This window comes from Cryptococcus neoformans, chromosome 1 (genome assembly GCF_000091045.1).
Source record: "Cryptococcus neoformans var. neoformans JEC21 chromosome 1, complete sequence".
Taxonomy (NCBI): Eukaryota; Fungi; Basidiomycota; class Tremellomycetes; order Tremellales; family Cryptococcaceae; genus Cryptococcus; species Cryptococcus deneoformans.
Window position 1 is genome coordinate 507,501 of NC_006670.1, and position 24,392 is coordinate 531,892.

Here is a 24,392-nt window from a genome sequence, read left to right on the forward strand (position 1 = left end):
CGGCTTGCCTCGTCATCGGCGCACGCCGCACAAAGGTAAAAACTATTATTAAACACACGTAAGGGTATGATTGTGCCTGGTGGCGACTATAATTGCTTCCGTCGCCCCAGCCTCAGCTAAAGTCCTCCCTGCTGGATCTTTTTCTCCGTCGTCTGCTGCTGCTGTTTGTGCACCATTCCAACACCGTGGGAAACTATCCCATCTCCACTTTCACTCTCCTCTTTCCTCCATTGCACACTATGGCCGAAGACCACAACGAGGGGGTATCAAACACCCCCCTTGACCTCCTCATCAATGCCATCGCAGGGAACCACTATCCCATTCCCCACGACCACACTCACGAGCACGACCATGACCACGACGTCAGTCTCGACCATTTGTTGTCACAGCGCAAAGACTCAGCTGAGGACAGCCAACAACATGCTGTACGTGATTTGTGATTGGCTATTACAATTACTCGCATCCTAAATGCATTTACAGTCGTCCCACAAACGTGCTAGATCACAGGAAGTTGTTTCCTCTAGACAACGTAAAGTGCCCAAGCCTTTGGGGTCTCAAGCGATGTTCTATCCAGGATTTGCGCCAGCCGACAAAGCTCCCGGATCCCTCGACGAAAATAACAGCCATCGGTTTAATACTCTGGAGGTGTGGCATCCTACGACAGGTCAAAAGAGCTATGGTAAAGAGAGAAGGTAGATCCCCTTGATCTCTGATCATCTATGTCAATTGATGTGCCACCTTAGAATGTTAAACCCTCCCCCTATTCTCCGCCTTTCCGGGCCTGCATCGTCCTGTATATCATCCATTACAATGGTCTCTGTAGTTTCTCCAAATATCACGCAACCCGTTGCCATCTGTGCGCCCCAAACACACCATATGGGTCGCCCCCCAGATATTACACCCCATTTAGGAACACCAGGGGTTGAAGACAAGAAGAAAGAGAGGCGAGAGGAACAGAAGAAATTACGTACTGCCGCCTTGAATGCTGGCTTCGCTGCAACTCTTCCCAAAAACAGGAATGCGACCGATCTCAAAGACCGAACGTTATTGAAAGATGGTCTGACCTTCCCAGGTCTTTGGATTGGAGAAGAAGCGGGAAAGATGAAGGAGTTTCGCCTGGAGCTGAAGATTTACGCCGAGCCCACAGAGAAAGGTTTGAGCTCCCCCTCGACGCAAGATTTCGCGCAGTCTTCGTACCATCTTGGTAACCCAGACAATGATCATGAAACTGCCCACACCTTTGCTGACATGCTGGAGCCACCCTCAATGGATGCTCTCCAACCTCTAGCAGAGGCGGTACAGCAATCCAGTCAGCAAGGGCATGACACGTTATCTGAACATTTCCCCGAAGTTGAACCTTCTCTTGCTGCTACCAATCTGCATAACGACAATGACGCGGAAAATCCAGGCAATTCCCCGTTACCGATCACACAAGCTACCACAGAAGAACAGCCATTAGGGTCATTCTTATCTGGGCCCATCCGAATTGTCTCCAAACCTTCTCGAAAAACCTCAAAAACCCGGTCTTTAGCCATATGCTTCCCCCGCGATTCAGTATTTTCCCTCTGGACCCGTATTCATGGGCAGACAGTGCGTACCAAGTGGATGAATCTTGAGGCCAACTTCAACGGGCATGGTCCCCGCTTAACATCGAGAACGGCGAAGTGGACGCCGTTTCGCTTTGAAGTTCTTGATCACGCAAATGCTCCTTTTGCATACAGGACGGCTCGAAACAAATTTGATGAGACAGACCATCTTGAAGGGCAACAACTCACCTATGGCTCCATTGTCGTTTTGGTAGACTTGCAGACTGGCGTCAAGTCAGATCCTGTCAAGGTAGTTAGGGTGGAATCAGGCAAATCGGTGGTGGGACAATATGATGGTCAACCTGTGAGTGAACTGCAACGGATCGGACTCGTAAGGACCATAGATGGACAGGAAGACATGTCTGAAGGGTGTCGATGGTATCTTAGTGCACCTGGCGCTAGAATAGGAGGTGGGGAGCTTAGTGCAGAGTCGGCGCCTGGCATACGAATGAGAAGACAAAGAGCCAACGCCAAGGCAGCCTCACAGCTCAAGGAATTGAATGAGGAAAGAGGAAAGGAGAAGGAGATAGAAGGTACTTCACACGATGAACCTCATCTCACTTCTTCGTTCTTACAAGATCCTCAGACACTCAGTGCTATTGAAAATGTATCTGGTTCTTCTACCGAGACCAATCACAATCAGCAGTCCGTCCTTTCTATCGAACTTAGTCTTCCTGAAGGAGTTCATTCTGCGGATACTTTCGATCATACAGATCATCCACCAGTTATCGACCCCTCTTTCGAAAACATGGCTCCTCTGGTTGACAGCCAACAACAAACCAAAAATCCGAAGGGACAAAGTTCGTTCCAGAGAAGGAGCAATAAAACCAGGCGACTTGCTTTGGCCGCGGCTGTCCTGGCGGAAGATGATGATAATGCCGTCCAGACTTTACTTAGCTGGGTCAAAGCCGAGAGGAGTGAAGAGGTTTCGTCTGGCGCGGACGGTTTAGATACCCAACCAGATGAGGTAAGATCGGTTATCGTAGACTCTGTGGCGGACTGGATGTCCTGGACGATTGGCGGCGCAGGTAATTCGTTCTTTCAAAGGGTGATCGTTGTACTATTCTGACTAATCTTGCGGATGTGTAGCCTCATTCTCATTCACCTTCAAACCAACCGAACACAACGAAGAAAGAGTGGAAGCGCCATGAAATTGTGCTTGAAGATGTAGAGCCGGATGAAAGCTGAGAGAACGTCAATTTGAACGACGTAATGTATTAATGTACAGAAGCTGGTTGTATATGTAGGATGTAACTTGATTTCTCGCCAAAGATTGAATAGCATGACTATAACATGAGTGACATGATGCTTACTCGCGGATCTGAGACCCAGCTAAAAAATACAGCATATCATTTGTCGTCGGATACTACACATAAGCACTGCGAATCTGACTGATTATCGCTACAGACGTGTTACCTCTGTTACTTCTACCAAATTAATCTGCTAATCCTCCTTGCCTCATTTTCCGCTCCCTCCAAATCCCAATACCTAGTATATGTATATCCTGCTACCCGGCGCATAGGCTTCCCCGTTCTCGGATTAATTTTCTCGTCGCCTCTATCGACAGCTTGCTGTTCAAGCGCCTCAAAGATGTCGTCAGCGGAAATAATACTTTGCATTGTAGGGAGGGTATAAAGGAAAAGAGTTGAATGGGGCAATAAAGGTTCCGATAGAGGGATGAGGGGGTCAAGTAAGGGGAGCATGGAGCGGATGTACTTGGCCCTTCATTTGGGGTCAACATAAATTCATAATCTTTGCGATTAGAAGAAACTAACCTTGCAAGGCCAAGATCACCGAAAGGTGGCAGGTGTCCACCAACGGCCTGGACGAGTGAACCTGCAATGTCCGAAGATCTATCGATCATTGCTAGGATGGGATACGTCTCGTACATTTCTGGTTTCAACAGGGCAGCGACATCCAGTTCCTCATCTGAAGTTGGCTGCAGCTTGTCGACGTCGTAAAGCTTATAAAGTGAAGCGTCAGCGGATGTAATATATTTATTTGAGATAGAAGAGCTGCTCACTTCCATTAATACCCTAGGTCGGATATCGATGAAGGCATCAGAGAACGAGATAACTTCCATCCTCTCCGTCATTAGTTGTAAATCGTCCTTTTTCTCATCCTCATCTGGGGTTCCATATTTCTTTGCGCAGCCTCTCTGGAGTATTTGATCTGTCAACCCAAATTGCAGTTGCATCATCGCTTGTCGAAGGTCAAAGAATGGTATCCGCTCGTGTCCATTAGGCGGCAAGCATTGGTCGCTAAGCACATCCTTTTCGGGCGTTTGGTGGATAGCTCCTCGAAAAATAGTCTCTACACAAGGGTTACAAGGTTTTCCGCGCAATTGCGATTCTTGTGAAGAGATAGCCTGGAGATACGGGAGGGCAATGAATGACGGAATGGGATGGAATTGCAGAATTGCCTGGAGTGGCAGTTGAATCCTTGGTATTCGCTGATGGTCTGCCGTTTAATAAAGTCAGCGATTAATTGAGAGGCGAGGAAATCGGGCTAGATGAAGTACGCACCATTACAAGTCAATACTATCGGTCTCCTTGACTCGGATGCCAAAGCGATCACTGCTGGCCAGAACGACCCTTCCTCTTCAAATAAGATGTCCGCTTCATCAATTAAGAGCAATGATTCTTTGAATTTGATCCCTGGTTCTCCTCCAGAAACATTAGCAGCTTCAGTCACTGGTATCTTGTCGCTCTCGCCGTTAGACTCAATGTCTATCGGATCACTGGCAATCCCCCGGCTTAAGGAAACCTTGCTAGACTGGAATGATCCCTTATCAAAAAATGACGAGAGGCCTTTCCCTCTCCCCCTGCTCTTCCCCTTCTTCTCATTGTCGTTTATCGTGCCTTGCGACTTGCCATCCTGCGGGAGGACAGTATGATTCTTGCCTAATTCTCCTACCCACTTCATCAAATTCGCAGCGGTCCGTCTGCCCATTCCCGCATAAACTTCAAATACCTCCCAACCTAGCTCATGAGCCGCAGCATACACTGCAGCTGTCTTGCCCGAACCCGTTGGACCAGTAAGGAGAATGGTGTTGGCAAGGTGAGAGGCCAAAGAAGGGTATTTATCGGGACGGGCGTTGAGGTCATGAGAGATGGGAGGATCCGGGAGATCTTCAAGGTGCGGAAATTCATCTTCACCGTCCTCTTCAGAATTAGGTGTGTCCCCATAGAGTCCCAGATCATCCACAATAAAGCCATCAACCAAGGCCGACCTCGGTTTCTTTACAACCTGTCTGACAATCTTTGAACCTTTGGCATGTTGCCCACCTACGGCGAGAGTAGATAACCAATCTCGGAGGTAGGTCGCTTCAACTTCGTTACCTATCACTTCGGATGCTCGAAGAGGACGATAGCGATCAGACCAGAGAGCGCGATTAGAAGATGATGAAGAGCACTTGGAAGGAATGGATAAAAAAGATGGGTGTTTAGCGATATGAGGAAAAATGGGAATTTCATATGCTTTTGATGTTATCCCTTGATAGACAGGAGTCGACGTTCGACCGAGAACACCTTCCCAAAATCCATCATCCTTCACTGCGGGTGTTGGTTTGCGCCTTTTTCCCTTCCATCTAGGGTCAGAAGCTGGAGCACAGTAGCCTCCTATGTGGTTTGGCCACGGTCTCATTGGTAGAGGAGCTTCCCTTTCTTCTTTACCCCATCCGTTCTTCAATTTTTCCTGCGCCCTATCCAGAGTACTCATGCTGAAAAACGAATGAATTTTTGGAAGTTGTTTGTCCAGTCCGAAAGGCGCCGCAGTAGTTTTTAAAACGCTAACATCCTCAGCTGCCATGGGTGCGGATCGTTCTTGTGAGGGGTTCGATGCGCCATGCCGACTCTGACGATGTGTATGCGTGAAGAAGGGGTGAGCTGCTTTACCAGTTTCCTGGCCAAAACCAAGATTCTTGGGTGCAGGAAGGACTTTGAGCGCAACAGGAGAAGGTGTCGATTCTAATATCTCTATCGCCTCTTTTTCGTTTATGCCCTTTGACCCCGTCCATGAAGTTGATCTAGACAGTGGTTTTGGTTTGGAAAGCATAGGGCGGGATCCTATGGCATCTTTTGAAGCTATACGGCGCTTTGGGCAACGAGTTACCGGAATACGATCTTCCCAATCATCCGCATCGGAGGAAAGATCCACGACTTCGTTCATGGACGAAGACGACGCTGTGGCTTGGGAGGAGAGTGTTGCTGAGGAAGGGAAAGAGGGTCGCACTCGCTTGGGCCCAAGTCGGCTGGACGCGCGACCTGAAGGTGTTCCTATTGACGCAAACGAGCTTGGAGCTTGTGAAGCATGCGTGAAAACAACTTCGCTTTCTATAGGAGAATAGAAGTCTGGTAAGCAGATACTAGACACATTGTGTGATGGATTACCAGACCTACCATCATCTGTTGAGTCAAGGGTCTCATCGGTTTTCCCCCTACCATTTAACGGATATTCTACACTAAGGTCCCCAAACGGAGTGTTTTCTTTGCTGTCCTGGCCCGTTCTAATAGGACTGTTGTGTCCTCTACGTGCCGAATCCCCTGCCTCAGGACCAGCCTGTCGCTTCCGCTTTGATTGCGCGGATGAAAGCTGGAAGAAGGGATGGACAGGGCGAGGGGGAGGCGGGGACACCATTACGACAAGATATGCCGCTGCAAATCCTGCAAAATGCTCAGGTTTCTGATGATGCTGCCTCTTTGCGATTGCTGACAGATGGATTCGTTACATTATCCTCGCGGCGATTCCTCGTTACTTCCCCGCGACGCGACGCGTCCCTTAAATGAGGAGTACATTACATAACACTATATCGAGATGTTCTTCCATGCCCATACATACAAATTACATTCTATTTGTTGTTGGTATTATCTTTTCCTGGCCTCATGCGCCTTGCATGTAACCATGACTAATCAACTCTTGTCGTCCTTGATTTCCTCCACTTCCTTCTTCAATCCTTCCAACAGAGTATTGGCTGCCTCTGCATTTTTTACCCTCAGAGCATAAGGAGTGGGTTTGCCGTCCATGTTAAAACCCAAGAACTTTAGATATGGACCTTCAACAGAAGGGTTGAAAGTTGACTTCACGGCCATGTTCTGAGATACGTCAATAACCCTTTGACTCTATTATATTGACTGACGACTCACAAGGATTACGTTTCCATTTCCGTCAGTCCTCATTAGAAGCCTTCTCTTTCTATCCTCTTCATTCTTAGTTCTCTTCAATTTAAATTGACCAAGGCCTTCCAACTTGTACTCTCCATCTTCCAACCTGTTCAACTTGCCTCGCTGCTCAATCACAGTATCCTCGTTCTCTTCACCTGCACCTGCAACCGACGCCAAATTTTTGGATGGGGAACTGGGCTCAGTAGCTTCCTCCCCTTCAGTGTTGCTCTCATTAACGGCGGGCGCTGGGGTAGAAACAGAAGAGGTGGAGCCAAAGGGCTGCAAAGAAGCGCCGAATTTTGGCGCATCGCCGGAGGGTTGTACCACAGGAGACTTGCCGAACACAAATGATGAAGAAGACGAGGCTGATGGCGTTGTCGCTCCAAATGAGAATGTCGGAGCTGATCTTGTACTGGTGCCCCCGAAAACTGAAGCTGAGGTAGTAGATGCGCCAGCCGCAACGGAAGGAGATGAACTAGTACCGAAAGAAAAACTTGTGCCAGCCCCCGCCGGTGTGCTGGGTTTTCCGACGTTGAAGTTGAAGCTACTAGTGGTGTTGGCCGCCGGCGACGTGCCTGCCTTGGCACCAAAAGACAGCTGTGGTTGAGAACCGCCGGGCCCGAATTTTCCCAAAGGCGCTGCTTCATTTCCTGCGGCAGACTTTGCAGGAGTAGCAGGCGATGAGGCGAAGAGAGACGTAGATTTCTTGGGCGCTTCAAACTTGAAGGCGCTACTCTCTTTAGGCTTTGTACTATCTGTGCCAAAAGAGAACCCAAACCCGGTCTTTTCCGCCATTTTCTCTTCCTCAGGTTTGTCGGCAATAGCCTCAGAGACAATCTTATTGACCTCGTCGGATGATTTTTTGGGGGTAGTGTCGGCAGCCGGGAAAGAAAAGATGGATGATTTCGAAGGAGCAGTTGCGGGTGCAGAAGGCGTGAAACCACCAGTCGCAGGTGCAGCACTAGAAGTAGAAGGTGCTTTAGGAAGGGAGAAACTACCCGCAGAAGGGGCTTTCGGCAATGTAAACCCGGTGGCTTTGGGCGGTTCGGGCGCTGCTGTGGTTTCAATCTTGTCCTTACTTGTTGCGTCAGGCTTCCATCCCGCCTTAGTTTCGATCCCAGTCAGATGCTCTTCATATTGCACGAGCAATTTGGGAAGTACCGTTGTGAGATCAATGAACTGGTCCTTTTCAATGGTAGTTGAGAAAAAGGTGAGGAAAGACTGGTTGAGACCACGAAGTGAGGTGTAATAAGAGGTTTCTGACTCCGAGGAAGAAGATGAGGTGCTCGGTGCGGGCGCTGCCTCAGCCGCAGGGGCTGGTGGGGCAGAGTTAGAGGTGGGCGCTGTACCAGTGCCAAACGTCGTCGCCATAGGACCGAAGGAAAATGAAGGCTTTGCGGGAGCAGTTTCTGATGCTTCAGTCAAAGTAGGCTTTGAGGTGGTTGATGTGGCGGTGGCGATGAGAGTTTTGGCAAAAGAAAAGCCCTGGACTTGAGTAGCTTCCTTACTACCAGATGCAACAGGAGCACTAGAGGCGGTACCAAAGGAGAAAGGGGCGGCCTTCGATTTAATGGGTTCATGCGCTGGAACCTCTTTGGTCACGTCAGACGTTGGTTTGGCTCCAAAAGAGAATCTTGGCGGCTCGGATGCATTATCGCCCGTAGACGGCGCAGCGGCGGCAGGAGCCCCAAATGAAAAGCCCGCAAATGGTTTGGAAGGTTGTAACGCCTTCGTTTGCGTGGGTTCAACAGGCTTCTGACTAAACGAGAATGCTGGAGTAGCAGTCCCCGTGGGCTCTGTAACGGGAGCGGATGTAGATGATCCAGTGGCAGCTGCACTTCCGAATGAAAAGCCAGCAAATGGCTTAGGTGCGGCAGCAGGCGTTGTGGAAGCTGGGGAGGAAGCAGAAGATTGACCAAAGGAGAAGGAAGGAGTTGAAGATGTAGAAGCGCCGAAAGAGAAACCGGTAAAGGCATTAGATGTCCCTGAAGGAGGTACCGGCGAGGAAGTACCTGATGTAGGAGCTGGCGGTATCTGAGAGTTTGGTGAGTCAGTCAGGCAAGATGAACATAGTGTTCAAACCAAAACGTACGTCTGCAACTGGAGCTGGAGCGGGAGTTGGTGTAGGCGCAGAGGCACCTCCTAATCCACGGCGCTTTGGCAATCCTCGGACACTGAAGGATATATCAGCAAACAGAGTGTAATGCACTGCGCTTTCAGCTTACGGTCGACCCTCTACGGCCGCAAGGGGAGCGGCTCTGATACCAGGCTGTGAGACATCATGGGTGAGCAAGAAACGGTTGCTGAATATTTCCATAGTACGCACTTCCTCGTTGCCTTCTTCCTCAACGTCGTCCTTTGTTTTCTGGTTGTCGGCTGTACGCTTTGCCATTGCTGCTGAAGAATGAGTTATGGACTCGTCTACTACTTGTGCGGTGTCTGAAATTCGCCTCAATCCTCACCGAAGAATCAAGAACGGCAAACAATCCGGCGGGATCAAACTCACGTGTTTTTCATTACGTATTGTCGTACACCTTCTCCCCGCCCCGACATTGCCCACAGTGGTGCCGCACTACTCCATATCTGGTCCTACATTGTTACCCTCAATCACCACCAAAATTATCATTATGCCCAGATCACCAGAACACGATAGCAAGTTCGAAAAAGATAGCGGCAGAGAGAGGGCTGGGGATAGAAGAGACAGAGACAGGGATAGATACCGAGACGACTACGACCGCAGGGAATCAAGTTCAAGGAGGGATGAGAGCGAAAGGAATCGGGATAGAGACAGGAGAGACAAAGACGATCGTGGTCAAGGCAAAGATAGGGAACGAGAACGACGCCGTGATAAGGGCAGAGGGGACTACTATGACTCTGATCGTGATCGAGACCGAGATAGGGACAGGCGAGACCGCAAGCGGGAACGAAGTCGATCTCGTGAACGGTCTTACAAGAAAGAGCGGAAACACCGCGACTCTCGCTCACCTTCTCCCTCCTCAAAAACGAGGCGCAAAGAAGCCAAAGCAGCCGCCAAAGCAGCTGCGAAAAGAGAAGCTGAGCTTGAGCAGTCTCGTGCCCTCGCGGAATTGTCAATGTATTCGGCAACGGACAATCCCTTCCATGATGCTAATTTAGGAGAGCAATTCCAATGGCACAAGAAGAGGGATAAGGAGAAGAAAGCAGGTTTAACCGCGGAAGAAATTGCGAGAAAGGATGCTTTGCGCCGACAAGAGGCTAAAGAAGAACTGGAAAGATTGAACAAGAGAAGGGCCGACAGAGAAGTGGAGTTGCAACTTAGGGAGGAGGAGGAAACTCGGCAAAGGCGGTTGGCAGAAGATGCTGCGATGGCAGAGTGGATTGCTAAAGAGGATGATTTCCAGCTCGAGCAGTCTCGTCGAAGAGCTGGTATCCGTCTTCGAGAGCAACGTGCCAAGGCCATTGATTTTTTGGCTATCAATCTTCGATTTACAGATCCAAAGTCTTCCCACCAAACAGCAGCCATTGGTGCCCTTACCAATCCGCGGGCCAGCGAGATAGAGAGAGAAGAAGAGGAGGAAGGCTGGGGATGGGCTGACGCGGGCTTTGAGTTTGAGATTGACGAGCCTTGGAAGATTTTTGAGAATCTCACACTTGACGACTGTGTTGAGCTGGAGCAGGATATCAAAATGTACCTCAGCTTGGAGAAATCTCCGATTAACATCGAATTCTGGCAGGTTAGTTAATAATAACATCCGTACTAAGGCGGCGAAAAATTACTGACTACTCTACAGGCAATGCAGATTGTTTGCGAGCATTACCTTTCCCAACTTCGTGACCCTGAGCATGCTGTTGGTGGACCGCTTTCTGATCCTGAAGTCGAGGAAGCAACCAACAAGATAGTTTCTGGTCTCAGTCTCCAACGCTTGGTTGAGCTTGAAAACAAGGCGAATGGGCTGTTGCGTAGTGGTCAGCCAGTGGATAGTGACTTCTGGGATCTTATTCTGAAGAAGATTCACGTTGAAAAGGCCATTGTCAGTACCGCATGGACTCGGCTACATAAGGCGTGATACTGACACCCAATAGGCCAAACTCAACTCAATTCATGAAATCGTCCTAAAAAATCGATTAGAGCAATTCAAGCGCCGCCAGCGGGAAGATGCTGCCAAAGTCCAAGCTGAGCTCGGCGGCGTCTTGGTCAGCAATGAGAACGCTTTCGGTGGTGATATACGCGCCGATGCTGGACCTGTGCCAACCGGCGGAGACGAAGCTGATGATGAGGAAGAGGATGAGGACGACTATATAGAGGATTACGATCGCGAGATGAGTCCGCCCATCGCTGAGCCCAGGACAATGGGCTTAGACGAAAGGAGGTTACCCATTGTCAACGAAGAGGATGAGCTCAGAGCATTATTTTCTGCTCGTCATTCCATTACCTCCTCCAATTTCATCCCCACACAAGCTCGCGCGTCGGCTCATACATCTCAATCCATATCGCGACCATCAGCCGCCGATCTTGAGGCAGAACGAATCTACAGAGAAGAAGCAGAGCGAGAGGCTAGAGATTTGGGATCAGACGAGAGTGAAGAGGAGTTTGGTGATCTAGATGCTGGTTTGGAGGTGCCTTCGACGTACGACTGGAGTGATAGGTACAGGCCAAGGAAGCCGAGGTTCTTCAATAGGGTACACACAGGATATGAGTGGAGCAAATATAACCAAACCCATTACGAGTGAGTTGACGCCTTAAGACGAATTATCGTAGCTAATGAGCTGTCAGCACCGACAACCCTCCCCCCAAGGTTGTCCAAGGCTACAAGTTCAATGTTTTCTACCCCGATCTCATGTGTGTTACTTTTCGGAGCAACTAAATTCCTTTGCTGATGTTGCGTGTCTTTAGCGACAAATCCAAAGCTCCAACTTATTACCTAAAGTCCATTCCGGATGATCCGGATACACAGATCATTGTTTTTACCGCAGGTCCCCCTTACGAGGATATTGCTTTCAGAATTGTGAGGAGACAATGGGAATATTCCCATAGGAAAGGGTTCAGGAGTACCTTTGATAGAGGCGTGTTGCAGCGTAAGTCTCCCGGTGGAGAGAATCATCCGTGAAAAGGATCATAACTAACAATGATCTGTTCAAAGTGTATTTCAACTTTGCTAGGACGTTCTACAGGAAATAAGGTGGTTTCTAGCGGGGAAAAAATAACAGAATGCATATCAGTCAAAGGTTGAAGAATGACTGTGGGAACAATTCAGAACTGTGACCAACGAGTTGTTGGGCTTCGGACATGCGGTCTGACTGCTTTTTGAAATACGCATCAGTGCATCTGCTCGATACATGACTAAGGAGGTCACTACATTATATTTCTCATCTTTTTATCACCCGTTCTGATAGGCCGGCTGACGGAGGTGACCATCACCATCACGGTCGAGATTATCACTATTTTACTATATCGTGTCAGTCGAATGGAGGATGCACCCTAGACTGGCCGCTGCTGTATATAATAATAATATAAATTCAAGAAGAAACGGCTTGATTATCGTGAATCATGATCCTTTTGTCTTTGATTGTTCCACCATTGTCTTGAATGTGATGTGTGATGTAAACATGGGTCAATTATTTTGAGTGCCGAATGCTGAGTGCGCGTTTTTGCTGTCAGGTTGCCCAAAAATGCCTTGCTTCTTGCACACATGACCTTTCGTTACGACGCCCTCCTTCTCTTCTTTCTATGTATAATTACTATTACCAATACTTTATTAACAGGATCGAGTCGGGGTCCATTTAATTCAAAATCCCGATCGTCTTTCTTCCTCCTCCTATGTACGATTACTACAAATAGTTCTTCACTAACATGATTGAGTCGGAGTCCAATTAATTCGAAGTCTCGATCGACGGAGCCGGCGTCGTGCTTCTTTTATTATGTCCTTCGTGTTGCCTTCTCTTGTGCGTGGACAGCCGAATCCCGGCCCGACTTATGTCCCTGCCCGATGGGATGAAATAACCTTAAGGGAAGGGAAAGGGCAGAGAAAATAAAATAACGATAAAGAGAAAGAGAGACCGGACAACCGCCCTCGGCCTGGAAGGGAGATGCCATTATTTGCGGTTGACTCAGCCTGATAAGATTGGCTTTTGGCGCCGGAACCGCACAGCGTTACTTCGACTCATCATCGTCCCGTCCCCCATCTCCCTCACTCAGGCATGTCCGCATTATAATCCATGAGACATGCGGGTCTGCATGGCTAGGCATAACTCTTTCCACCTTCATCAAACTACATAGGTCAAACTGTGTATCTCGTCTGTCACGGCGCTGATCATCCCTGCTATTACTACATGCAACATGAACAATATTCGGCAAGACTCTGGCCCCTCTCCAACTCCCGAGTCATCGTTTGGATCTCCTCGCAGGAGAGCGTCATCTCCCAGGCCCCATCGCCCATCAGCTGACGGCCTCCTTTTCAACAATGAGCGACAGGTACCGCCGCCCATCTATCTGAGAAACTCTAGTCCTCGAGGTTTAAGCAGTAGAGGGGAAGTAAAAATCCATATTCCAGCGTGGTAAGGGCCTCTCCAATTGAACAATAATGTGCTTTGACTTAATGGCATGTTATACACATCAGGGGAATAGCCTTTGTCCGCCCACCCCGGCCTCTCGAGGTTCATCCTCTAGAGACGACTCCTAATCACCCAATACGACCTCCTAGCAAAGATACGGTGCTGTCAGGTGGCCTCGAGATCATCATGAAAGAGCGCCGGCGAGTGAAAGCCATTTCAGTTGGAGTCCAAAGTGTCTGTAGGTTGTATATGGGTCAGTCGAGAGGCTGGGAAGAAGACGGAATATTTGAAAGAGGTGTAGAAGTCTTGAGCGGAGATGAAGAAGGAATCTGGCTGGAAAAGGGCAGTCAATCGTAGGCGTCTGAACCACGTCCTGTAAACCTTTGTCTGACCGCAAAGTCGCAGATTCAGTTTCTCGATCCTCCTTCCGGGGACTTTAGCAACGACAGATTCCCACACATTTGGCCGCGTATCTTACATTATTACAGCTCGAGTGGAGGGCATAGAGTCGAGCACCTCATCTTTTTCCTCTATCTTCAAATTCAAAACCCTATCAAATTCTTTTCCCTCATCCACATCTGGAATACCCAACATTGCTGACTTTGAGCGGGTGATTGCCCGTTCAAACAAGTTCGCTGCCGATGTAGCACTGGGCAGAGCGAGAAGTGCGTCAATGTCGAGGAGTGGAACAAGTGATCGAGTGTCCACTCCGGAGCCCGGCATAGATAGGTCTTCGATCGATGACCAGGCAGTGAGCGATGTGATCGACAGCGGGTCTCCGCCATTTGATGGCCTTTATACTCGACGTCACTCGTCTGACCTCTCTCCAGTGTCGACCCCTTTATCGCTTAGCTCTTCTCTTCCGGACACGAGTTTTCGCCCCAATCGCAATGGTAACACGCAGACAGAAAAGGCTGGCTGGTTAGAGGGCGATCTGAAAGGGTCACGGGAGTTATCGATCTATGCTGTTTCACCATCTACTGGAGGAGTCTGTCAACTAGATGTCAGAAAAGAGGGAAGTGTTGATGGTCTCGGGTCCTGGAAGTTCAATGCTGCTGCCGAGGTCGTGAGTTTTCAAAGTCCTTCGTTACAGTATTAAGACCGTCATTAACAATGAAATAGTTCTCTGTGTCTTCAGTGATTCTTCTATCTATATCTATACCGGCACCTTCTGCGAAAACAACCATCTTCCTTGCTCGACTTGTTCTCACTCAGTCGTACACAATTACGTCTCCACGAACGCCTAATGTGCCTCCTTCAAGCCCAGAATCACAGCAAAAATTCGTATTATATCAAGTCGGAAGACAGCACAAACAGGGTGAGGTCGCCCCTGGGAGAAGTGCCGACGCACTTTGGAGAGGCATAGAGGCAGCAGGTGCAGGAGGTGAAGAAGGGTGGAAGATCAAGGCTGTCGCGAGAATACCTGGACATGACAAAATTAGACCTACAACGTACGATGGGTAAGATCCTCTCGTTCTATAAGTATCAGAGGTAGCTCGGCTGACATCTGGAACAAAGGACAATAACCCCCATCAAGGTATCGCATGAGTTGACCCTTCAGCTGTATTATTCCATGGATGGTTTATCTGTTACTGGGCAATGCGTTGAAGGTCCTGGGGCCTTGCGGCTGATGCAAGTCAGGATTCCAATATTCCTTCCTTCTTGCCACTGCGTCTCCGATGCCCTCCACTTGCCGACTTATAATCGGTCAAATACTTCGCCTTGGGAAACCATTGATGAGTTCATGGCGTCGCAACCGGATGACAGGGCTTGTATGTGCGGTTGGACGTTCGCAGAACTCGGTGAAGCAGCTTTGAGAAAGATGCGAATGACGGAGAGAGATGAGGCCGAAGAACATTTAAGACAGCTAGCTACTGAAGGGAATAAAGGACGGCGGGAAGATTATGACAATGGCGATGCAGTCATCTAAATTTATACCTTTATATGGCCCTGATTTCAGCGGAAAAGCTGTAGCTCAAGGACTCCTTGAACCTCCGGATCAAGCGAAAGCGGAAGCCAGTAGTAATACTTCCTTTTGGTTAGTATTAAATCATAGAGGTAACACAGTCTCTCTATGCATGCGTTACAGAAAAAGACCTCCGGAATCCTTACAGAGTCAGAAAAAAAGACATGATCCTCACGCTGCCACTCCCTCCCATTCCTGTAATGCCCAGGCATTTGCACCACCCCTTTTCCACGCCCTCAATTCCTCCCTCTCTTTTTTGCTCTTCTTTTCCTTGTCCTCTCTGATCCCCACGCTGCGAGCAGGTACTGTGCTCGGTTCATCCGCCCACGCGGCAATCTCATATGCGTTGGCTTGTTGTTCAGATTTTAATGTTAGTGTGAGAAGTCGTTGACGCCTGAGTCTTTGACGCAATCGGATCCAAGAGGATACCTGATAGATCGTTACGTTAATTAATATTTCACAAGTTATATCTTGAGAGAGATTACCTTGAAGAATAAGACTATGGCTGCCAAACATAAAACGATCACACCGGTAGCTACAGCAACTTTCACAATTTTACTGGTGGCATACGAATAAACATAGCTTGTGCTTGTCGCGGATTGGGAAGCAGAGCCAGTGGAAGAATGTGTGGCTGTTGAGGCCCCGCTTGCGGTGGCCTCAGATAATGTGGAAAAAGAGCCGGCTGATTCGAGGGAGGGCATAGCGCTATGGAGGCATAGTAGCCAAAGAACCCCTTTGTACTGGTAAAACTTTGAGGGCAAGAAATAAGCCGATGCCAGTCTTCGTTAGATGCAAGAGAAAGGGCTTTACTTGTTTCTTCCTTTCGTGCGTTCTTCCGTTCCCGTCTTATCCGGTCTTGTCGACAATTGTCAAGTGAACATAGAAAGTGGGCCGAGGACAATAATTAGAGCCTGCTACCGACGTACGCCAGCAGCAACAACTTGGCCAGCGATGATGATACGATGACGGGCCTTAGTACATCATAGTACGTAATCAAAAACAAAAGTCACGGAAATAGGCAGCTGTGGGGAGAAGCCTTTTAGGCAGCAAGATAGGCACGTCTTTATTCTATGGCTGTATTCGCATGCCTAAGCTTATATGAACCAATGGAATTGCACTGAAACTCGTACATGTTATTGAGTACTCTACTCTAACCTACATCCTATTTCATAACCATGGTCCGCTCAGCGCTCGCATCTCTCGCCCGTCCCCTCTCCCGTCAATCCACTCAATCCACATCTCTCTCTGCTAAACGATACGCGAGTCATGGGCCTACTTACAACCCCCCATCAGGGTATCTCTTCGGCGAACGTGTGAGTCAATGTATCTTACTCAAGAGCCTCGTTTCTTCAGATGTAAGGAACAATTTTGCTGACTAGGATACACTAGCCCCCCAAAGATGGAAAGAGAGTAAAGGAGTCTTGGGAGTAAGTACGAAAACACTGTTTCATCGTACAATCGCAATTATCGGTTGGCGTATGTCCGGCCGATGGCGAAAAGTTGGAATAGAGCATAATATGAGTTGTCCTTTGAGATAATCTTGATGCTAATTGTTTCCTTCGCATTATAGGAACATCTACTACGTTGGCATGTTTGGCGGAATGGTTTTTATGGGCGTAGTCTATGCTTACAAGCCCGATACAAGGTGCGTCGACAGCATGCTTGTCCTTTGGATGCTTCAAATGCTAATGCACATAACTCTTTGACTGGTTCCAACCCTATCTTCCTCCCTACTGTAATCAATATCATTTCTCACCAATTTCCTTATTCACTGGACTGCCTTTTTCCCTTCTTGGTGTATGCTCAACCGACGTTCGATTTTGTTCATTACGACTTTCCGTATTCGGTGGCAACTTTTTACTCAACAGCATTCAAAGCTGGGCCTTGAAGGAAGCCAAGGAACGTTTGGAGGCTAGGGGTGAGGAATACCAGTACAAGCCTAAGTCTGCTTAGAACAGGGATTTTACAAGGACATGTATTCTACACTACTGAAACTGATAATCGCGAGCGATCCTGCTATGCTCAAGGAGGAATCTATGTTGCAGGTATTGTTGATATCTAAACGACGGAGAAGGATTCAGCAGGACTGAAAAGCGGTCACGCCGCAAATATTCTATGGGGCACCAAATGAAGGCTCGAGGGGCGGTATTTCAGTCGCTAGCTAGGCGTGTCGTGTGGCCCGCCTCTATTTCTATAAGAGGGAAAGTCCGCCAACATTTCGAACTCCATATGGTTTGTGCGCTTGACCAAAATGTGTGTCTTTGACGGTACTTTTGCTCATAGATCCTTCATATATCTTGATCGCTGTATCCTCCACGAAGGAAGCATTATATTAACGGCGGTATGGCATAACAGACCGTTTATGTAGTGATCGCCGGTGGTCTATCATTGCAAATTTCATGATGCCAAGATAAGTACCATAGTCATGTGTGACAGCATGAGTCTTGGTCAAGAGAGAAACCCGCCGGTACGACTTAACGCCATGGTTGAACCGCATCACAAAACTTAATCGGCGACAGTATCTTCCGATCACATTGTGGAAAGCTAATGATCATCTCGGGTATACTTGTCCCGTCGGGATGATATAGACGAAGACGAAGCCTCTAAAGCACTCACGACAAATGGCCGACGTAAGTAGCACGCACTCGATTGGAATGTCCCGTAACGAACTGGTCTTCCCGCCCTCCTTCTGCTGCTAGCGCTGGCGCCCCTCAATGTAACCTGTCTGCTGTTTCTGCGTCATGTTCTCTTCCAATTGCCTCTGTAATGGAAGGATGGGTTAGAGTTCTAGCATGATTTTGCTCTTACTAGAAATGTGCTAGTCTTATGCATGGAGTACTAGCATACGTAGGACGTACTTTATTTGTATACGTACCGACTGGTTCACATTACGTAATACCTGGTAATGCTGCAAGAGTTGCTTTTGCCTTGTACGTACTGATTCAATCTCCCTACCTTTAGGCGATTATATCTAATCTAATCAGTATCCGTCTCCGGCTGTCAAATCCACCAACATGGCTTGCAGGCCGTCTCTCTATGCGTTATCGAGGCTCTCTTTCATTCCAAATACTCGTCCATTTACCTCGGCCCACTTTCCGAGACAGAAGTCAACTTCTCGCCAACGGCTTTACGCACTTTTAGGTCTTTCTCTTTCTCTTCCAGCAGGATATTACTTTTTCCAATCTTCCCCTTCACTGTCACCTTCTGTATATTCCGACCAAGAACTCAAATCATCAAAATCGCTCACACCATTTCACAAACTCGTCACGATCAAAATCCCATCTTCCTCATATGGGTTTTTCGACAAACCTTACAGGTTGGATGGGGAGGTCGCAGATGTGAAAGGTGGAGAGGTGGTGATTCAGCACGTTATGGTAAAAAGTCCTGATATTCAAATCGAGCGCCCATACACACTTATCAACGACCCAAATGCCGCAAATGGAGAAAGGGAAATGCGGATGGTAGTGAAGCGAGTGCGTGGGGGAGAGGTAGGAAGGTGAGCGCAAAAGTCACCATCATATGATCCTTTCAAAAGTCCAAGAATTGAGACAGTCCTCCTAGAGTGGTACATACTACCAAAGAGGGCGAGATGCTTGGTGTGCGAGGGCCTATACCGACATTCTCTATTTACCCTCAACGGTATGACAAAATCATTATGGTACGTCTATAGCAGCAGTTCGGAACAGTTCAAAATCTGACTGTATACAGATATCAACGGGCACTGCTGTCTCCCCTTTCCTTCAACTTCTCGCGAAGCTTTCCCCCTCAAATGCTCCAAGATTAGAACTCATCCAGGCCCTTCCTGCTCTCTCTTCCAGTACGCCTCCCTTCTCTCATGAGTCTTTAGACCGAGCCGCACCCATTAAGTGGGACTGGGTAGACACAAATGAGGACCCTTCCTTCTTACCCTCCTTGGAGAAAAAGTTTGGAGAAAAACTAAAGATCACCAGGTTTCCTCAAGGTGCTGTACCTGCAGGCGCAGTGCAGGCAGCTCTCGAGGGAATGAACAGAGAGCGAGTGCTTGTCCTTGTTTGCCTCCCGCCCTGGTAAGTCCCTCTCTTTGATCATCACTGCAGATTTTAATGAAGAACAGGTTAATGCGACCCCTTTGCGGGGGGATGACCCGCAATCTTGACCAGGGACCGGTTACTGGTGTGTTGAGAGAGCTGGGCCTAGGAAGCAAACAGGTCTATAAGCTCGAATAGACAAACTTTGAGGGAAGACCGCAAACAATACCCAGCATTATTATATACCCATTATTCTCTGCTTCATGCTATTTCTAACAACAGTGTTACAATATGGTACAGTGGTAATTCAGACATTTTGATACTATGGTCAGAAAGAGTCAGCTTAGAAGTTGGAGAAGTCAGCTGTAGTCATACGGACTAAAAGATTGTTAAAGGGTTTGGGAGAGTTACGCGTTATGATACGAGTGTACGGATAATTGTATCGGGTGTCTCTGATGGTGTGTCCAGTGGGTTTCCCATGTCTGAGGCTGGGTATCTGTTGGCCATGGTTATATATTGGAAGAAGAGATCAAGTATGAAAGGGGATGGAAGAAAGCCACACAACACGACACGCCATCCGCCACAAACACACATGCGAGCGGGAATACCTCTTGGAATAGCTCGGACCTTCTGCCACGACGCCACCGGTGCCGTATAGACCCAGCCGCGCGCCCTCCCGAACGTACTCATCCGCTTGGACGGACGAACAAGCCCACACCCCTAAATCTAACCTACACTTTCACTCTAAAACCCCTCTTGTCTGAGGTGTCTATTGGAATTCGGGTGAACAAAACTCGCCTGATCCATAGGCTAAATATCTGAGTTCGCTCTTTAATACGGCTCCGGAGAAAGAAAAGAGGTGATCACCTTTGTACTCAAAGTCGTTACCTCCCCAGAGTTCTCTGATGTCTGCCTCCCAGACTGAGGTTCCCGGCTTTGGCTTTTGCCCACGCGCAATAACTCTGCGATGGGGGGTCAGCAAGGCTCGACGGATGGAAAGGGCTGTCGGGCAAGTGCTCACATGTATGTATATGGTGCTGGAATGGATGTAGACAGGAGATAGACTGGGTTGTAGAGCATCTATAGATGCTGAGCTTGGAAGATCATCTGAGGAGAGAAAGGACCGTCTTCCGCCGGTTGTCGTCGACGATGATGATGAATGACGCTGCATATAGTCGTCGGCGCAAGCAGTGAGTCGAATCTTATATCTGTTAAATAAATATGTAATTAAGAATGATTCCGTCTTATGGGATTATACGAGAATACCATCCCTCTCATCTCTTCTAGCCATCTTTCCTCAACCTCTGCGAATTCTCCTCGTGCTATTCCCTTTCTCACCATCCCTTCCCATCGTTTATGCGTCCCTCTCCTGATGGAACGAACAAAAAACGGTGACACGATATTTAATGGCCAAGATGCGGGCATTGATCCGAGGATGGGATATAGCGGAAGAAGATGAGGAAGGGTGTTTAGAAGTGTAGATGCACAGTGAAGGGAAAGTGGTGTGCTGAAATTGATCTCAGCATCAATATCGAAATGAAAGGAAACGGCGAAACTCACCCATCCTGCATGTAAACATCCAAGAGATCTTGGACTAGTGCTTCTTCCAGCTTTCCTCCGTCATCTTTGACCTTTTTCCGTTTGCCAACCTCTCCCAAAGTAGCCCAAGCCTCGAGTGCCCCAATACCGCTGATGGACGATGCAGATCGAGCTAGACGAGGTGGGAGTATTTCGCCCGAGGCGGTTGCGTATGTCTGTGCGCTCAACGGATCAGACAGGGTGAGCGCAAGAAGTTGGAGGGCTGGCCTATGCTTCCCTAACTGTAAATTGGCGTCATTAGTATTATTCAAAAATACATGATGGCGTAAATTAATACCTTTCCGTAGACGATGGCCTTCTCATATACCAAACGCTCCATCCCTTCAAGTCGCTGCTCTGCTTGAGTGATGTCGTAGAAGGGTGAGCCGTGTAAAAAGAAGGCCAATTTTAGTCTCAGCCTCTTTATGGGTGTGTCTGGTGCCAGGCGAGCAAAGAAGTAGATGAACGTTTCCCGCTCCTTGCCCTTGATCCCTGCAATCCTTTCAGTCTCCTTCTTATACTCTTCTTGCAGTTCATCCAAATGGTATTTGACGCCATCGTCTACTATTGTACGCTGAATTTCGTCGAGCAAGGAGCACAAGAGTTGTTGATGCAGATCTCGAGATGGAGACCGCTGCTTGACTACAATATGTTCAAGGTATGCTTGATGCGTTTCGGGATAGGGCTGGAGACGAGGAAGGAAATTCGCGGGGGATAGAGTGGCTGGAGGATGGTTGATAATCACCTGATGAGATATCGGTCAGATTCTTCTTGCCAGTTCGTCCAAAGTGGTGCGCTCACATCAAGGGCTTTCTCGGGTCTTTTCGCTGTCAGCCATAGCACGTGATCTGTCCATGTATCCACATCTTGAACGTTCGTCAGAGCCAAGGCCACTTCTTGCACAGGATCTTTGCACATGGGGTCCTGGTCTCCACTTTCCACCAATCTGCTCAAACGATTCAGTTTCGCGTGATAATGGCGGAAAACATTGGAAATTTTCGACATACTCTCGTAATATATCCAGCACTCTTCCCCACTCTCCATTCTTCTCCTTGACTTTTGCGAGGACATACTTTCTCTTCTCCAAGAAAGGTTCCACTTCGGACATGATGATATCGTTTGAGGAAGATAGAAGCGCTAACAGCTGCTCTGTAGGCTCCTGGGAATCATTGGCAAGCAAAGTCAGCAATTTTGCGAGTGTAGTGTCGACCACCTGAGTCATGCGTGTCAGCTCATTGCTGTAGGAACGTATGGCAAGAATGTTTATTTTTACCATGTCAATTTTCCGACTATCCAAACCTCTGGCACCTCCACCTTTTCTTCGGGTGCCGCGTATTTTTGACAATACTTCTGCTAGCATCTTGTTGGCTTCGTTTTCCAACGCTTGTCGGAGATCAGTCGATGCTGGGGAGAGAGACGTAGATGGAGTGAGGTGAGGAGAGTAGTTTCTCTTGATGGATGAGGCTACTGTTCTCCGTTAGCATCCTGTAGACGGCGCCTTGAGTCGCTTACTCGAATCATCCACCAAATCCATGTCCATAAAAGTATTTGCCAATCCAGAGAATATCTCTCCCTCTTCTTCTGAGCCGATCATCTTTCCTCTCAACCCCTCAAACAACCGGACGACCCATCTCGGATCCACCTTTCCCTTGACCCAGTACTCTGCAGCCTTTTCAAATGATGCAGACAGTGTGAGATGTGAAGCAAGGACGAGGGACAAGTAACGAATGAGATGTGAAGCGTTGAGGGTGTCAATAGGCGAAGGCGATGGTTCAATAGTTCCCTTGCGGTAGCGACGGCGGATATCAGATACCAGCGATGCAGCCTCACTCAGCTGGTGTTCTTCACATAGGTTTTCGAGAAGCATGATGTCAGGAGTTGGAATGAGTGAAAGAATGGAGGATGGGGTGACGAGAAACGTTTCACACATTGCTGTTATAAATGCAGGAGACTTGTCTGCAGTATGTTCTAAAGTTGGCTTGGGAGAGGACGGGGGTGTGAGCCCGGACCCTGCAGGTGGATCATCTTCCTTTTCTTTTATCGAGTCTCCTTGTCTTTTACCATGTTCCTCAACAGTGGCTGGGCTCTCAACCGTAGGGGCAATCTTGCCGCTCAAAAACCTCATTTTGGAGGGTTTCAATTTTTCTCCGCTAAACACATCGCTGACCCTCACTCCGTAAGGAGAATAACTCAAAGACGTAGCGTTTGTTCCAGGTGGGAGCGATATGACTTGAGCGGGGCCGTCCAAATCTGATAGGGAGTGGATAGATATGGTTTGGTCAGAAAGTAAAGCTATGATCCAATTTGACTCGACAGCTACCCATCAATGTCAGCGAGGCAGCAGGACAATGGGATCATGAGGCGAGTGAACTTACTTATCGACAATGGGTGACTCGTCCATGTGATCGTTCCTCTTACTGGATCACCCTGCCCGTTTAAGAACACGCCCATCGTTGATGTTCCGGTATAACTAGTGACGAGGAATTCCTTTTCGTCAGGGATTACCACGATGTTTGCATTCACTGCTTCCTGGCCTTCACCTCCTTCTCCTTCCAAAGGCGGTACTTGGGATACGGGAAGTACCTCTGTGAGTGACGCATCTGATAGGTCGACGACGCAGTTGACTATTTGAGATGTCTCGGGAGAGAGCAGCGCACAACAGAGATAGGTTTGGAACAGAGCATGGGCAGTGGGAGCTGATGGAAGCGGTATTTCCTGTTGCAAAGTATCAACATAAAAGCCACGTTTTGCAGTGATTAAGAATACAAACTTTAATGGATTGAAGCCTGTTTCCAAGCCTATAGATCCCAAGAACTCGTCGACGAACAATGACGACAGTCATATCCGTCTTTTCCTCTGACCCCTGTCCATAATCAAGCTCGTCATCGTTCAGTATAACGGACACTACACCTCGCATGGTCGGTATTATAGTACTTGGAACGACTTCCAAGGATGGAAGAGTGAGCGCATGCATTGTGCCGTCTATGGATCGTGAGCTGGCCAAGTAGTGTTTTTGCGTGTTCAAGTCACCCACCGGATATCACAAAAAGCTTGGATACCTTTGGGAGGATGTACATCTTACTGACTGGCCTGCGAGGGAACAGAGTATGTTTATGCCGCATCACCCACCCATTTGCCTACAACTGGTAAGCTAGTTCGCGGAGCAAGACTGCAAGGGGTGACCAACCTGCGGATACATTGATCCCTCGCAGACCCACCACTCCACTGTACCGTCAGAGGCTCCGACGTAGAGATTGTAGCCGTAGCCTTCCACGCATCTGATCTCCCTGTGTTCATTGTTGTTGTTACTGCTGCGGACGGGCGACTGGGGAGGCGAGGAGGAGCGGGGCGCGAGGCTGTGCTGTGTATCGAACTGGAGGAGGTCTGGTGCCGGGCGGAGCTGCGGGATGAGGGGCTGGAGGTGGTAGGGGGCGAGCATCGCGGCGGGTGTGTGGGTAGAGCGGAGATGGCACAGGCGAGACAGAGACGATGAGATACGGCCGGGTGCAAGTGGTGACGTGGAAGAAAAGGGGCCGACCCTGGATCCAGGGGAAGGATGGCC

The 24,392-nt window shown here is 48.6% G+C and overlaps 10 protein-coding genes and 1 pseudogene across 11 annotated transcripts; 6 read left to right on the top strand and 5 right to left on the bottom strand.

Moving 5' to 3' along the window:
- The first annotated feature begins 163 nt into the window (after window positions 1-163).
- On the top strand, window positions 164-2,853 carry CNA01890 (conserved expressed protein). The gene is made up of 4 exons (XM_566561.1): window positions 164-425; window positions 481-692; window positions 744-2,614; window positions 2,676-2,853. The coding sequence occupies exons 1-4, from the start codon at window positions 240-242 to the stop codon at window positions 2,735-2,737; spliced, it is 2,331 nt and encodes a 776-aa protein (XP_566561.1). The 5' UTR covers window positions 164-239; the 3' UTR covers window positions 2,738-2,853.
- Window positions 2,849-6,291, bottom strand: CNA01900 (conserved expressed protein). Its single transcript, XM_024656190.1, has 5 exons — window positions 5,987-6,291; window positions 4,112-5,920; window positions 3,610-4,046; window positions 3,362-3,549; window positions 2,849-3,308 (listed from the first exon to the last, which is right to left on the bottom strand). The coding sequence occupies exons 1-5, from the start codon at window positions 6,222-6,224 to the stop codon at window positions 3,014-3,016; spliced, it is 2,967 nt and encodes a 988-aa protein (XP_024511845.1). The 5' UTR covers window positions 6,225-6,291; the 3' UTR covers window positions 2,849-3,013.
- A 119-nt stretch (window positions 6,292-6,410) lies between these two features.
- CNA01910 (hypothetical protein) lies at window positions 6,411-9,168 on the bottom strand. The gene is made up of 5 exons (XM_566567.2): window positions 9,075-9,168; window positions 8,974-9,017; window positions 8,841-8,922; window positions 6,731-8,782; window positions 6,411-6,679 (listed from the first exon to the last, which is right to left on the bottom strand). The coding sequence occupies exons 1-5, from the start codon at window positions 9,138-9,140 to the stop codon at window positions 6,497-6,499; spliced, it is 2,427 nt and encodes an 808-aa protein (XP_566567.1). The 5' UTR covers window positions 9,141-9,168; the 3' UTR covers window positions 6,411-6,496.
- Window positions 9,169-9,353: 185 nt separating this feature from the next.
- Window positions 9,354-12,203, top strand: CNA01920 (cactin, putative). The gene is made up of 6 exons (XM_566569.2): window positions 9,354-10,461; window positions 10,519-10,758; window positions 10,811-11,454; window positions 11,502-11,567; window positions 11,622-11,803; window positions 11,869-12,203. Exons 1-6 carry the CDS (start codon window positions 9,376-9,378, stop codon window positions 11,904-11,906), a joined length of 2,256 nt encoding a protein of 751 aa, XP_566569.1. The 5' UTR covers window positions 9,354-9,375; the 3' UTR covers window positions 11,907-12,203.
- A 667-nt stretch (window positions 12,204-12,870) lies between these two features.
- On the top strand, window positions 12,871-15,344 carry CNA01930 (expressed protein). Its single transcript, XM_566571.2, has 5 exons — window positions 12,871-13,282; window positions 13,345-13,632; window positions 13,685-14,345; window positions 14,402-14,739; window positions 14,798-15,344. The coding sequence occupies exons 1-5, from the start codon at window positions 13,065-13,067 to the stop codon at window positions 15,207-15,209; spliced, it is 1,917 nt and encodes a 638-aa protein (XP_566571.1). The 5' UTR covers window positions 12,871-13,064; the 3' UTR covers window positions 15,210-15,344.
- CNA01940 (hypothetical protein) lies at window positions 15,335-16,201 on the bottom strand. Its single transcript, XM_024656191.1, has 3 exons — window positions 16,056-16,201; window positions 15,731-15,994; window positions 15,335-15,674 (listed from the first exon to the last, which is right to left on the bottom strand). Exons 2-3 carry the CDS (start codon window positions 15,944-15,946, stop codon window positions 15,417-15,419), a joined length of 474 nt encoding a protein of 157 aa, XP_024512049.1. The 5' UTR covers window positions 15,947-15,994; window positions 16,056-16,201; the 3' UTR covers window positions 15,335-15,416.
- A 204-nt stretch (window positions 16,202-16,405) lies between these two features.
- CNA01950 (expressed protein) lies at window positions 16,406-17,243 on the top strand. Its single transcript, XM_566573.2, has 4 exons — window positions 16,406-16,558; window positions 16,635-16,672; window positions 16,816-16,890; window positions 17,114-17,243. Exons 1-4 carry the CDS (start codon window positions 16,421-16,423, stop codon window positions 17,196-17,198), a joined length of 336 nt encoding a protein of 111 aa, XP_566573.1. The 5' UTR covers window positions 16,406-16,420; the 3' UTR covers window positions 17,199-17,243.
- A 963-nt stretch (window positions 17,244-18,206) lies between these two features.
- Window positions 18,207-19,798, top strand: CNA01960 (glycerophosphodiester phosphodiesterase, putative). The gene is made up of 4 exons (XM_566575.2): window positions 18,207-18,741; window positions 18,807-18,903; window positions 18,954-19,291; window positions 19,339-19,798. Exons 1-4 carry the CDS (start codon window positions 18,260-18,262, stop codon window positions 19,448-19,450), a joined length of 1,029 nt encoding a protein of 342 aa, XP_566575.1. The 5' UTR covers window positions 18,207-18,259; the 3' UTR covers window positions 19,451-19,798.
- Window positions 18,790-20,402, bottom strand: CNA01970 (annotated as a pseudogene).
- Window positions 19,958-20,837, top strand: CNA01980 (expressed protein). The gene is made up of 3 exons (XM_024656192.1): window positions 19,958-20,275; window positions 20,328-20,442; window positions 20,514-20,837. Exons 2-3 carry the CDS (start codon window positions 20,339-20,341, stop codon window positions 20,623-20,625), a joined length of 216 nt encoding a protein of 71 aa, XP_024512048.1. The 5' UTR covers window positions 19,958-20,275; window positions 20,328-20,338; the 3' UTR covers window positions 20,626-20,837.
- CNA01990 lies at window positions 20,448-24,277 on the bottom strand. 2 transcript variants are annotated; one of them, XM_566578.2, is made up of 11 exons: window positions 24,018-24,277; window positions 23,865-23,967; window positions 23,601-23,812; window positions 23,206-23,545; window positions 22,343-23,146; window positions 22,104-22,294; window positions 21,838-22,043; window positions 21,632-21,776; window positions 21,129-21,575; window positions 20,813-21,072; window positions 20,448-20,759 (listed from the first exon to the last, which is right to left on the bottom strand). In XM_566578.2, exons 1-11 carry the CDS (start codon window positions 24,267-24,269, stop codon window positions 20,480-20,482), a joined length of 3,240 nt encoding a protein of 1,079 aa, XP_566578.1. In that variant the 5' UTR covers window positions 24,270-24,277; the 3' UTR covers window positions 20,448-20,479. The 2 variants fall into 2 exon arrangements, with proteins under 2 accessions (XP_566578.1, XP_024514121.1); XM_024656049.1 differs by having other exon boundaries at window positions 22,104-22,297.
- Window positions 24,278-24,392: the final 115 nt, after the last annotated feature.

Coding starts and splice junctions, on each gene's coding strand:
- CNA01960 (XM_566575.2), top strand. CDS start 18,260: ATGGCTTGCAGGCCGTCTCTCTATGCGTTATCGAGGCTCTCTTTCATT. Junction 18,904..18,953: donor GGTATGACAAAATCATTATG/GTACGTCTATAG, acceptor GACTGTATACAG/ATATCAACGGGCACTGCTGT. Junction 19,292..19,338: donor CTTGTTTGCCTCCCGCCCTG/GTAAGTCCCTCT, acceptor AATGAAGAACAG/GTTAATGCGACCCCTTTGCG.
- CNA01890 (XM_566561.1), top strand. CDS start 240: ATGGCCGAAGACCACAACGAGGGGGTATCAAACACCCCCCTTGACCTC. Junction 426..480: donor AGGACAGCCAACAACATGCT/GTACGTGATTTG, acceptor ATGCATTTACAG/TCGTCCCACAAACGTGCTAG. Junction 693..743: donor AGCTATGGTAAAGAGAGAAG/GTAGATCCCCTT, acceptor GTGCCACCTTAG/AATGTTAAACCCTCCCCCTA.
- CNA01900 (XM_024656190.1), bottom strand. CDS start 6,224: ATGGTGTCCCCGCCTCCCCCTCGCCCTGTCCATCCCTTCTTCCAGCTT. Junction 5,921..5,986: donor CCTTGACTCAACAGATGATG/GTAGGTCTGGTA, acceptor ATTCTCCTATAG/AAAGCGAAGTTGTTTTCACG. Junction 4,047..4,111: donor GATAGTATTGACTTGTAATG/GTGCGTACTTCA, acceptor ATTAAACGGCAG/ACCATCAGCGAATACCAAGG.
- CNA01990 (XM_024656049.1), bottom strand. CDS start 24,269: ATGCTCGCCCCCTACCACCTCCAGCCCCTCATCCCGCAGCTCCGCCCG. Junction 23,813..23,864: donor CAAGCTTTTTGTGATATCCG/GTGGGTGACTTG, acceptor CACGATCCATAG/ACGGCACAATGCATGCGCTC. Junction 23,546..23,600: donor ACAGGCTTCAATCCATTAAA/GTTTGTATTCTT, acceptor ACTTTGCAACAG/GAAATACCGCTTCCATCAGC.
- CNA01950 (XM_566573.2), top strand. CDS start 16,421: ATGGTCCGCTCAGCGCTCGCATCTCTCGCCCGTCCCCTCTCCCGTCAA. Junction 16,559..16,634: donor GGTATCTCTTCGGCGAACGT/GTGAGTCAATGT, acceptor AGGATACACTAG/CCCCCCAAAGATGGAAAGAG. Junction 16,891..17,113: donor GCTTACAAGCCCGATACAAG/GTGCGTCGACAG, acceptor TTTACTCAACAG/CATTCAAAGCTGGGCCTTGA.
- CNA01940 (XM_024656191.1), bottom strand. CDS start 15,946: ATGCCCTCCCTCGAATCAGCCGGCTCTTTTTCCACATTATCTGAGGCC. Junction 15,675..15,730: donor CCATAGTCTTATTCTTCAAG/GTAATCTCTCTC, acceptor ACGATCTATCAG/GTATCCTCTTGGATCCGATT.
- CNA01910 (XM_566567.2), bottom strand. CDS start 9,140: ATGGCAAAGCGTACAGCCGACAACCAGAAAACAAAGGACGACGTTGAG. Junction 9,018..9,074: donor AGGAAGAAGGCAACGAGGAA/GTGCGTACTATG, acceptor GATGTCTCACAG/CCTGGTATCAGAGCCGCTCC. Junction 8,923..8,973: donor GCGGCCGTAGAGGGTCGACC/GTAAGCTGAAAG, acceptor TATATCCTTCAG/TGTCCGAGGATTGCCAAAGC.
- CNA01920 (XM_566569.2), top strand. CDS start 9,376: ATGCCCAGATCACCAGAACACGATAGCAAGTTCGAAAAAGATAGCGGC. Junction 11,455..11,501: donor TATAACCAAACCCATTACGA/GTGAGTTGACGC, acceptor ATGAGCTGTCAG/CACCGACAACCCTCCCCCCA. Junction 11,804..11,868: donor TGATAGAGGCGTGTTGCAGC/GTAAGTCTCCCG, acceptor ATCTGTTCAAAG/TGTATTTCAACTTTGCTAGG.
- CNA01980 (XM_024656192.1), top strand. CDS start 20,339: ATGCTGAGCTTGGAAGATCATCTGAGGAGAGAAAGGACCGTCTTCCGC. Junction 20,443..20,513: donor TATAGTCGTCGGCGCAAGCA/GTGAGTCGAATC, acceptor GGATTATACGAG/AATACCATCCCTCTCATCTC.
- CNA01930 (XM_566571.2), top strand. CDS start 13,065: ATGAACAATATTCGGCAAGACTCTGGCCCCTCTCCAACTCCCGAGTCA. Junction 14,346..14,401: donor TCAATGCTGCTGCCGAGGTC/GTGAGTTTTCAA, acceptor ACAATGAAATAG/TTCTCTGTGTCTTCAGTGAT. Junction 14,740..14,797: donor AGACCTACAACGTACGATGG/GTAAGATCCTCT, acceptor TCTGGAACAAAG/GACAATAACCCCCATCAAGG.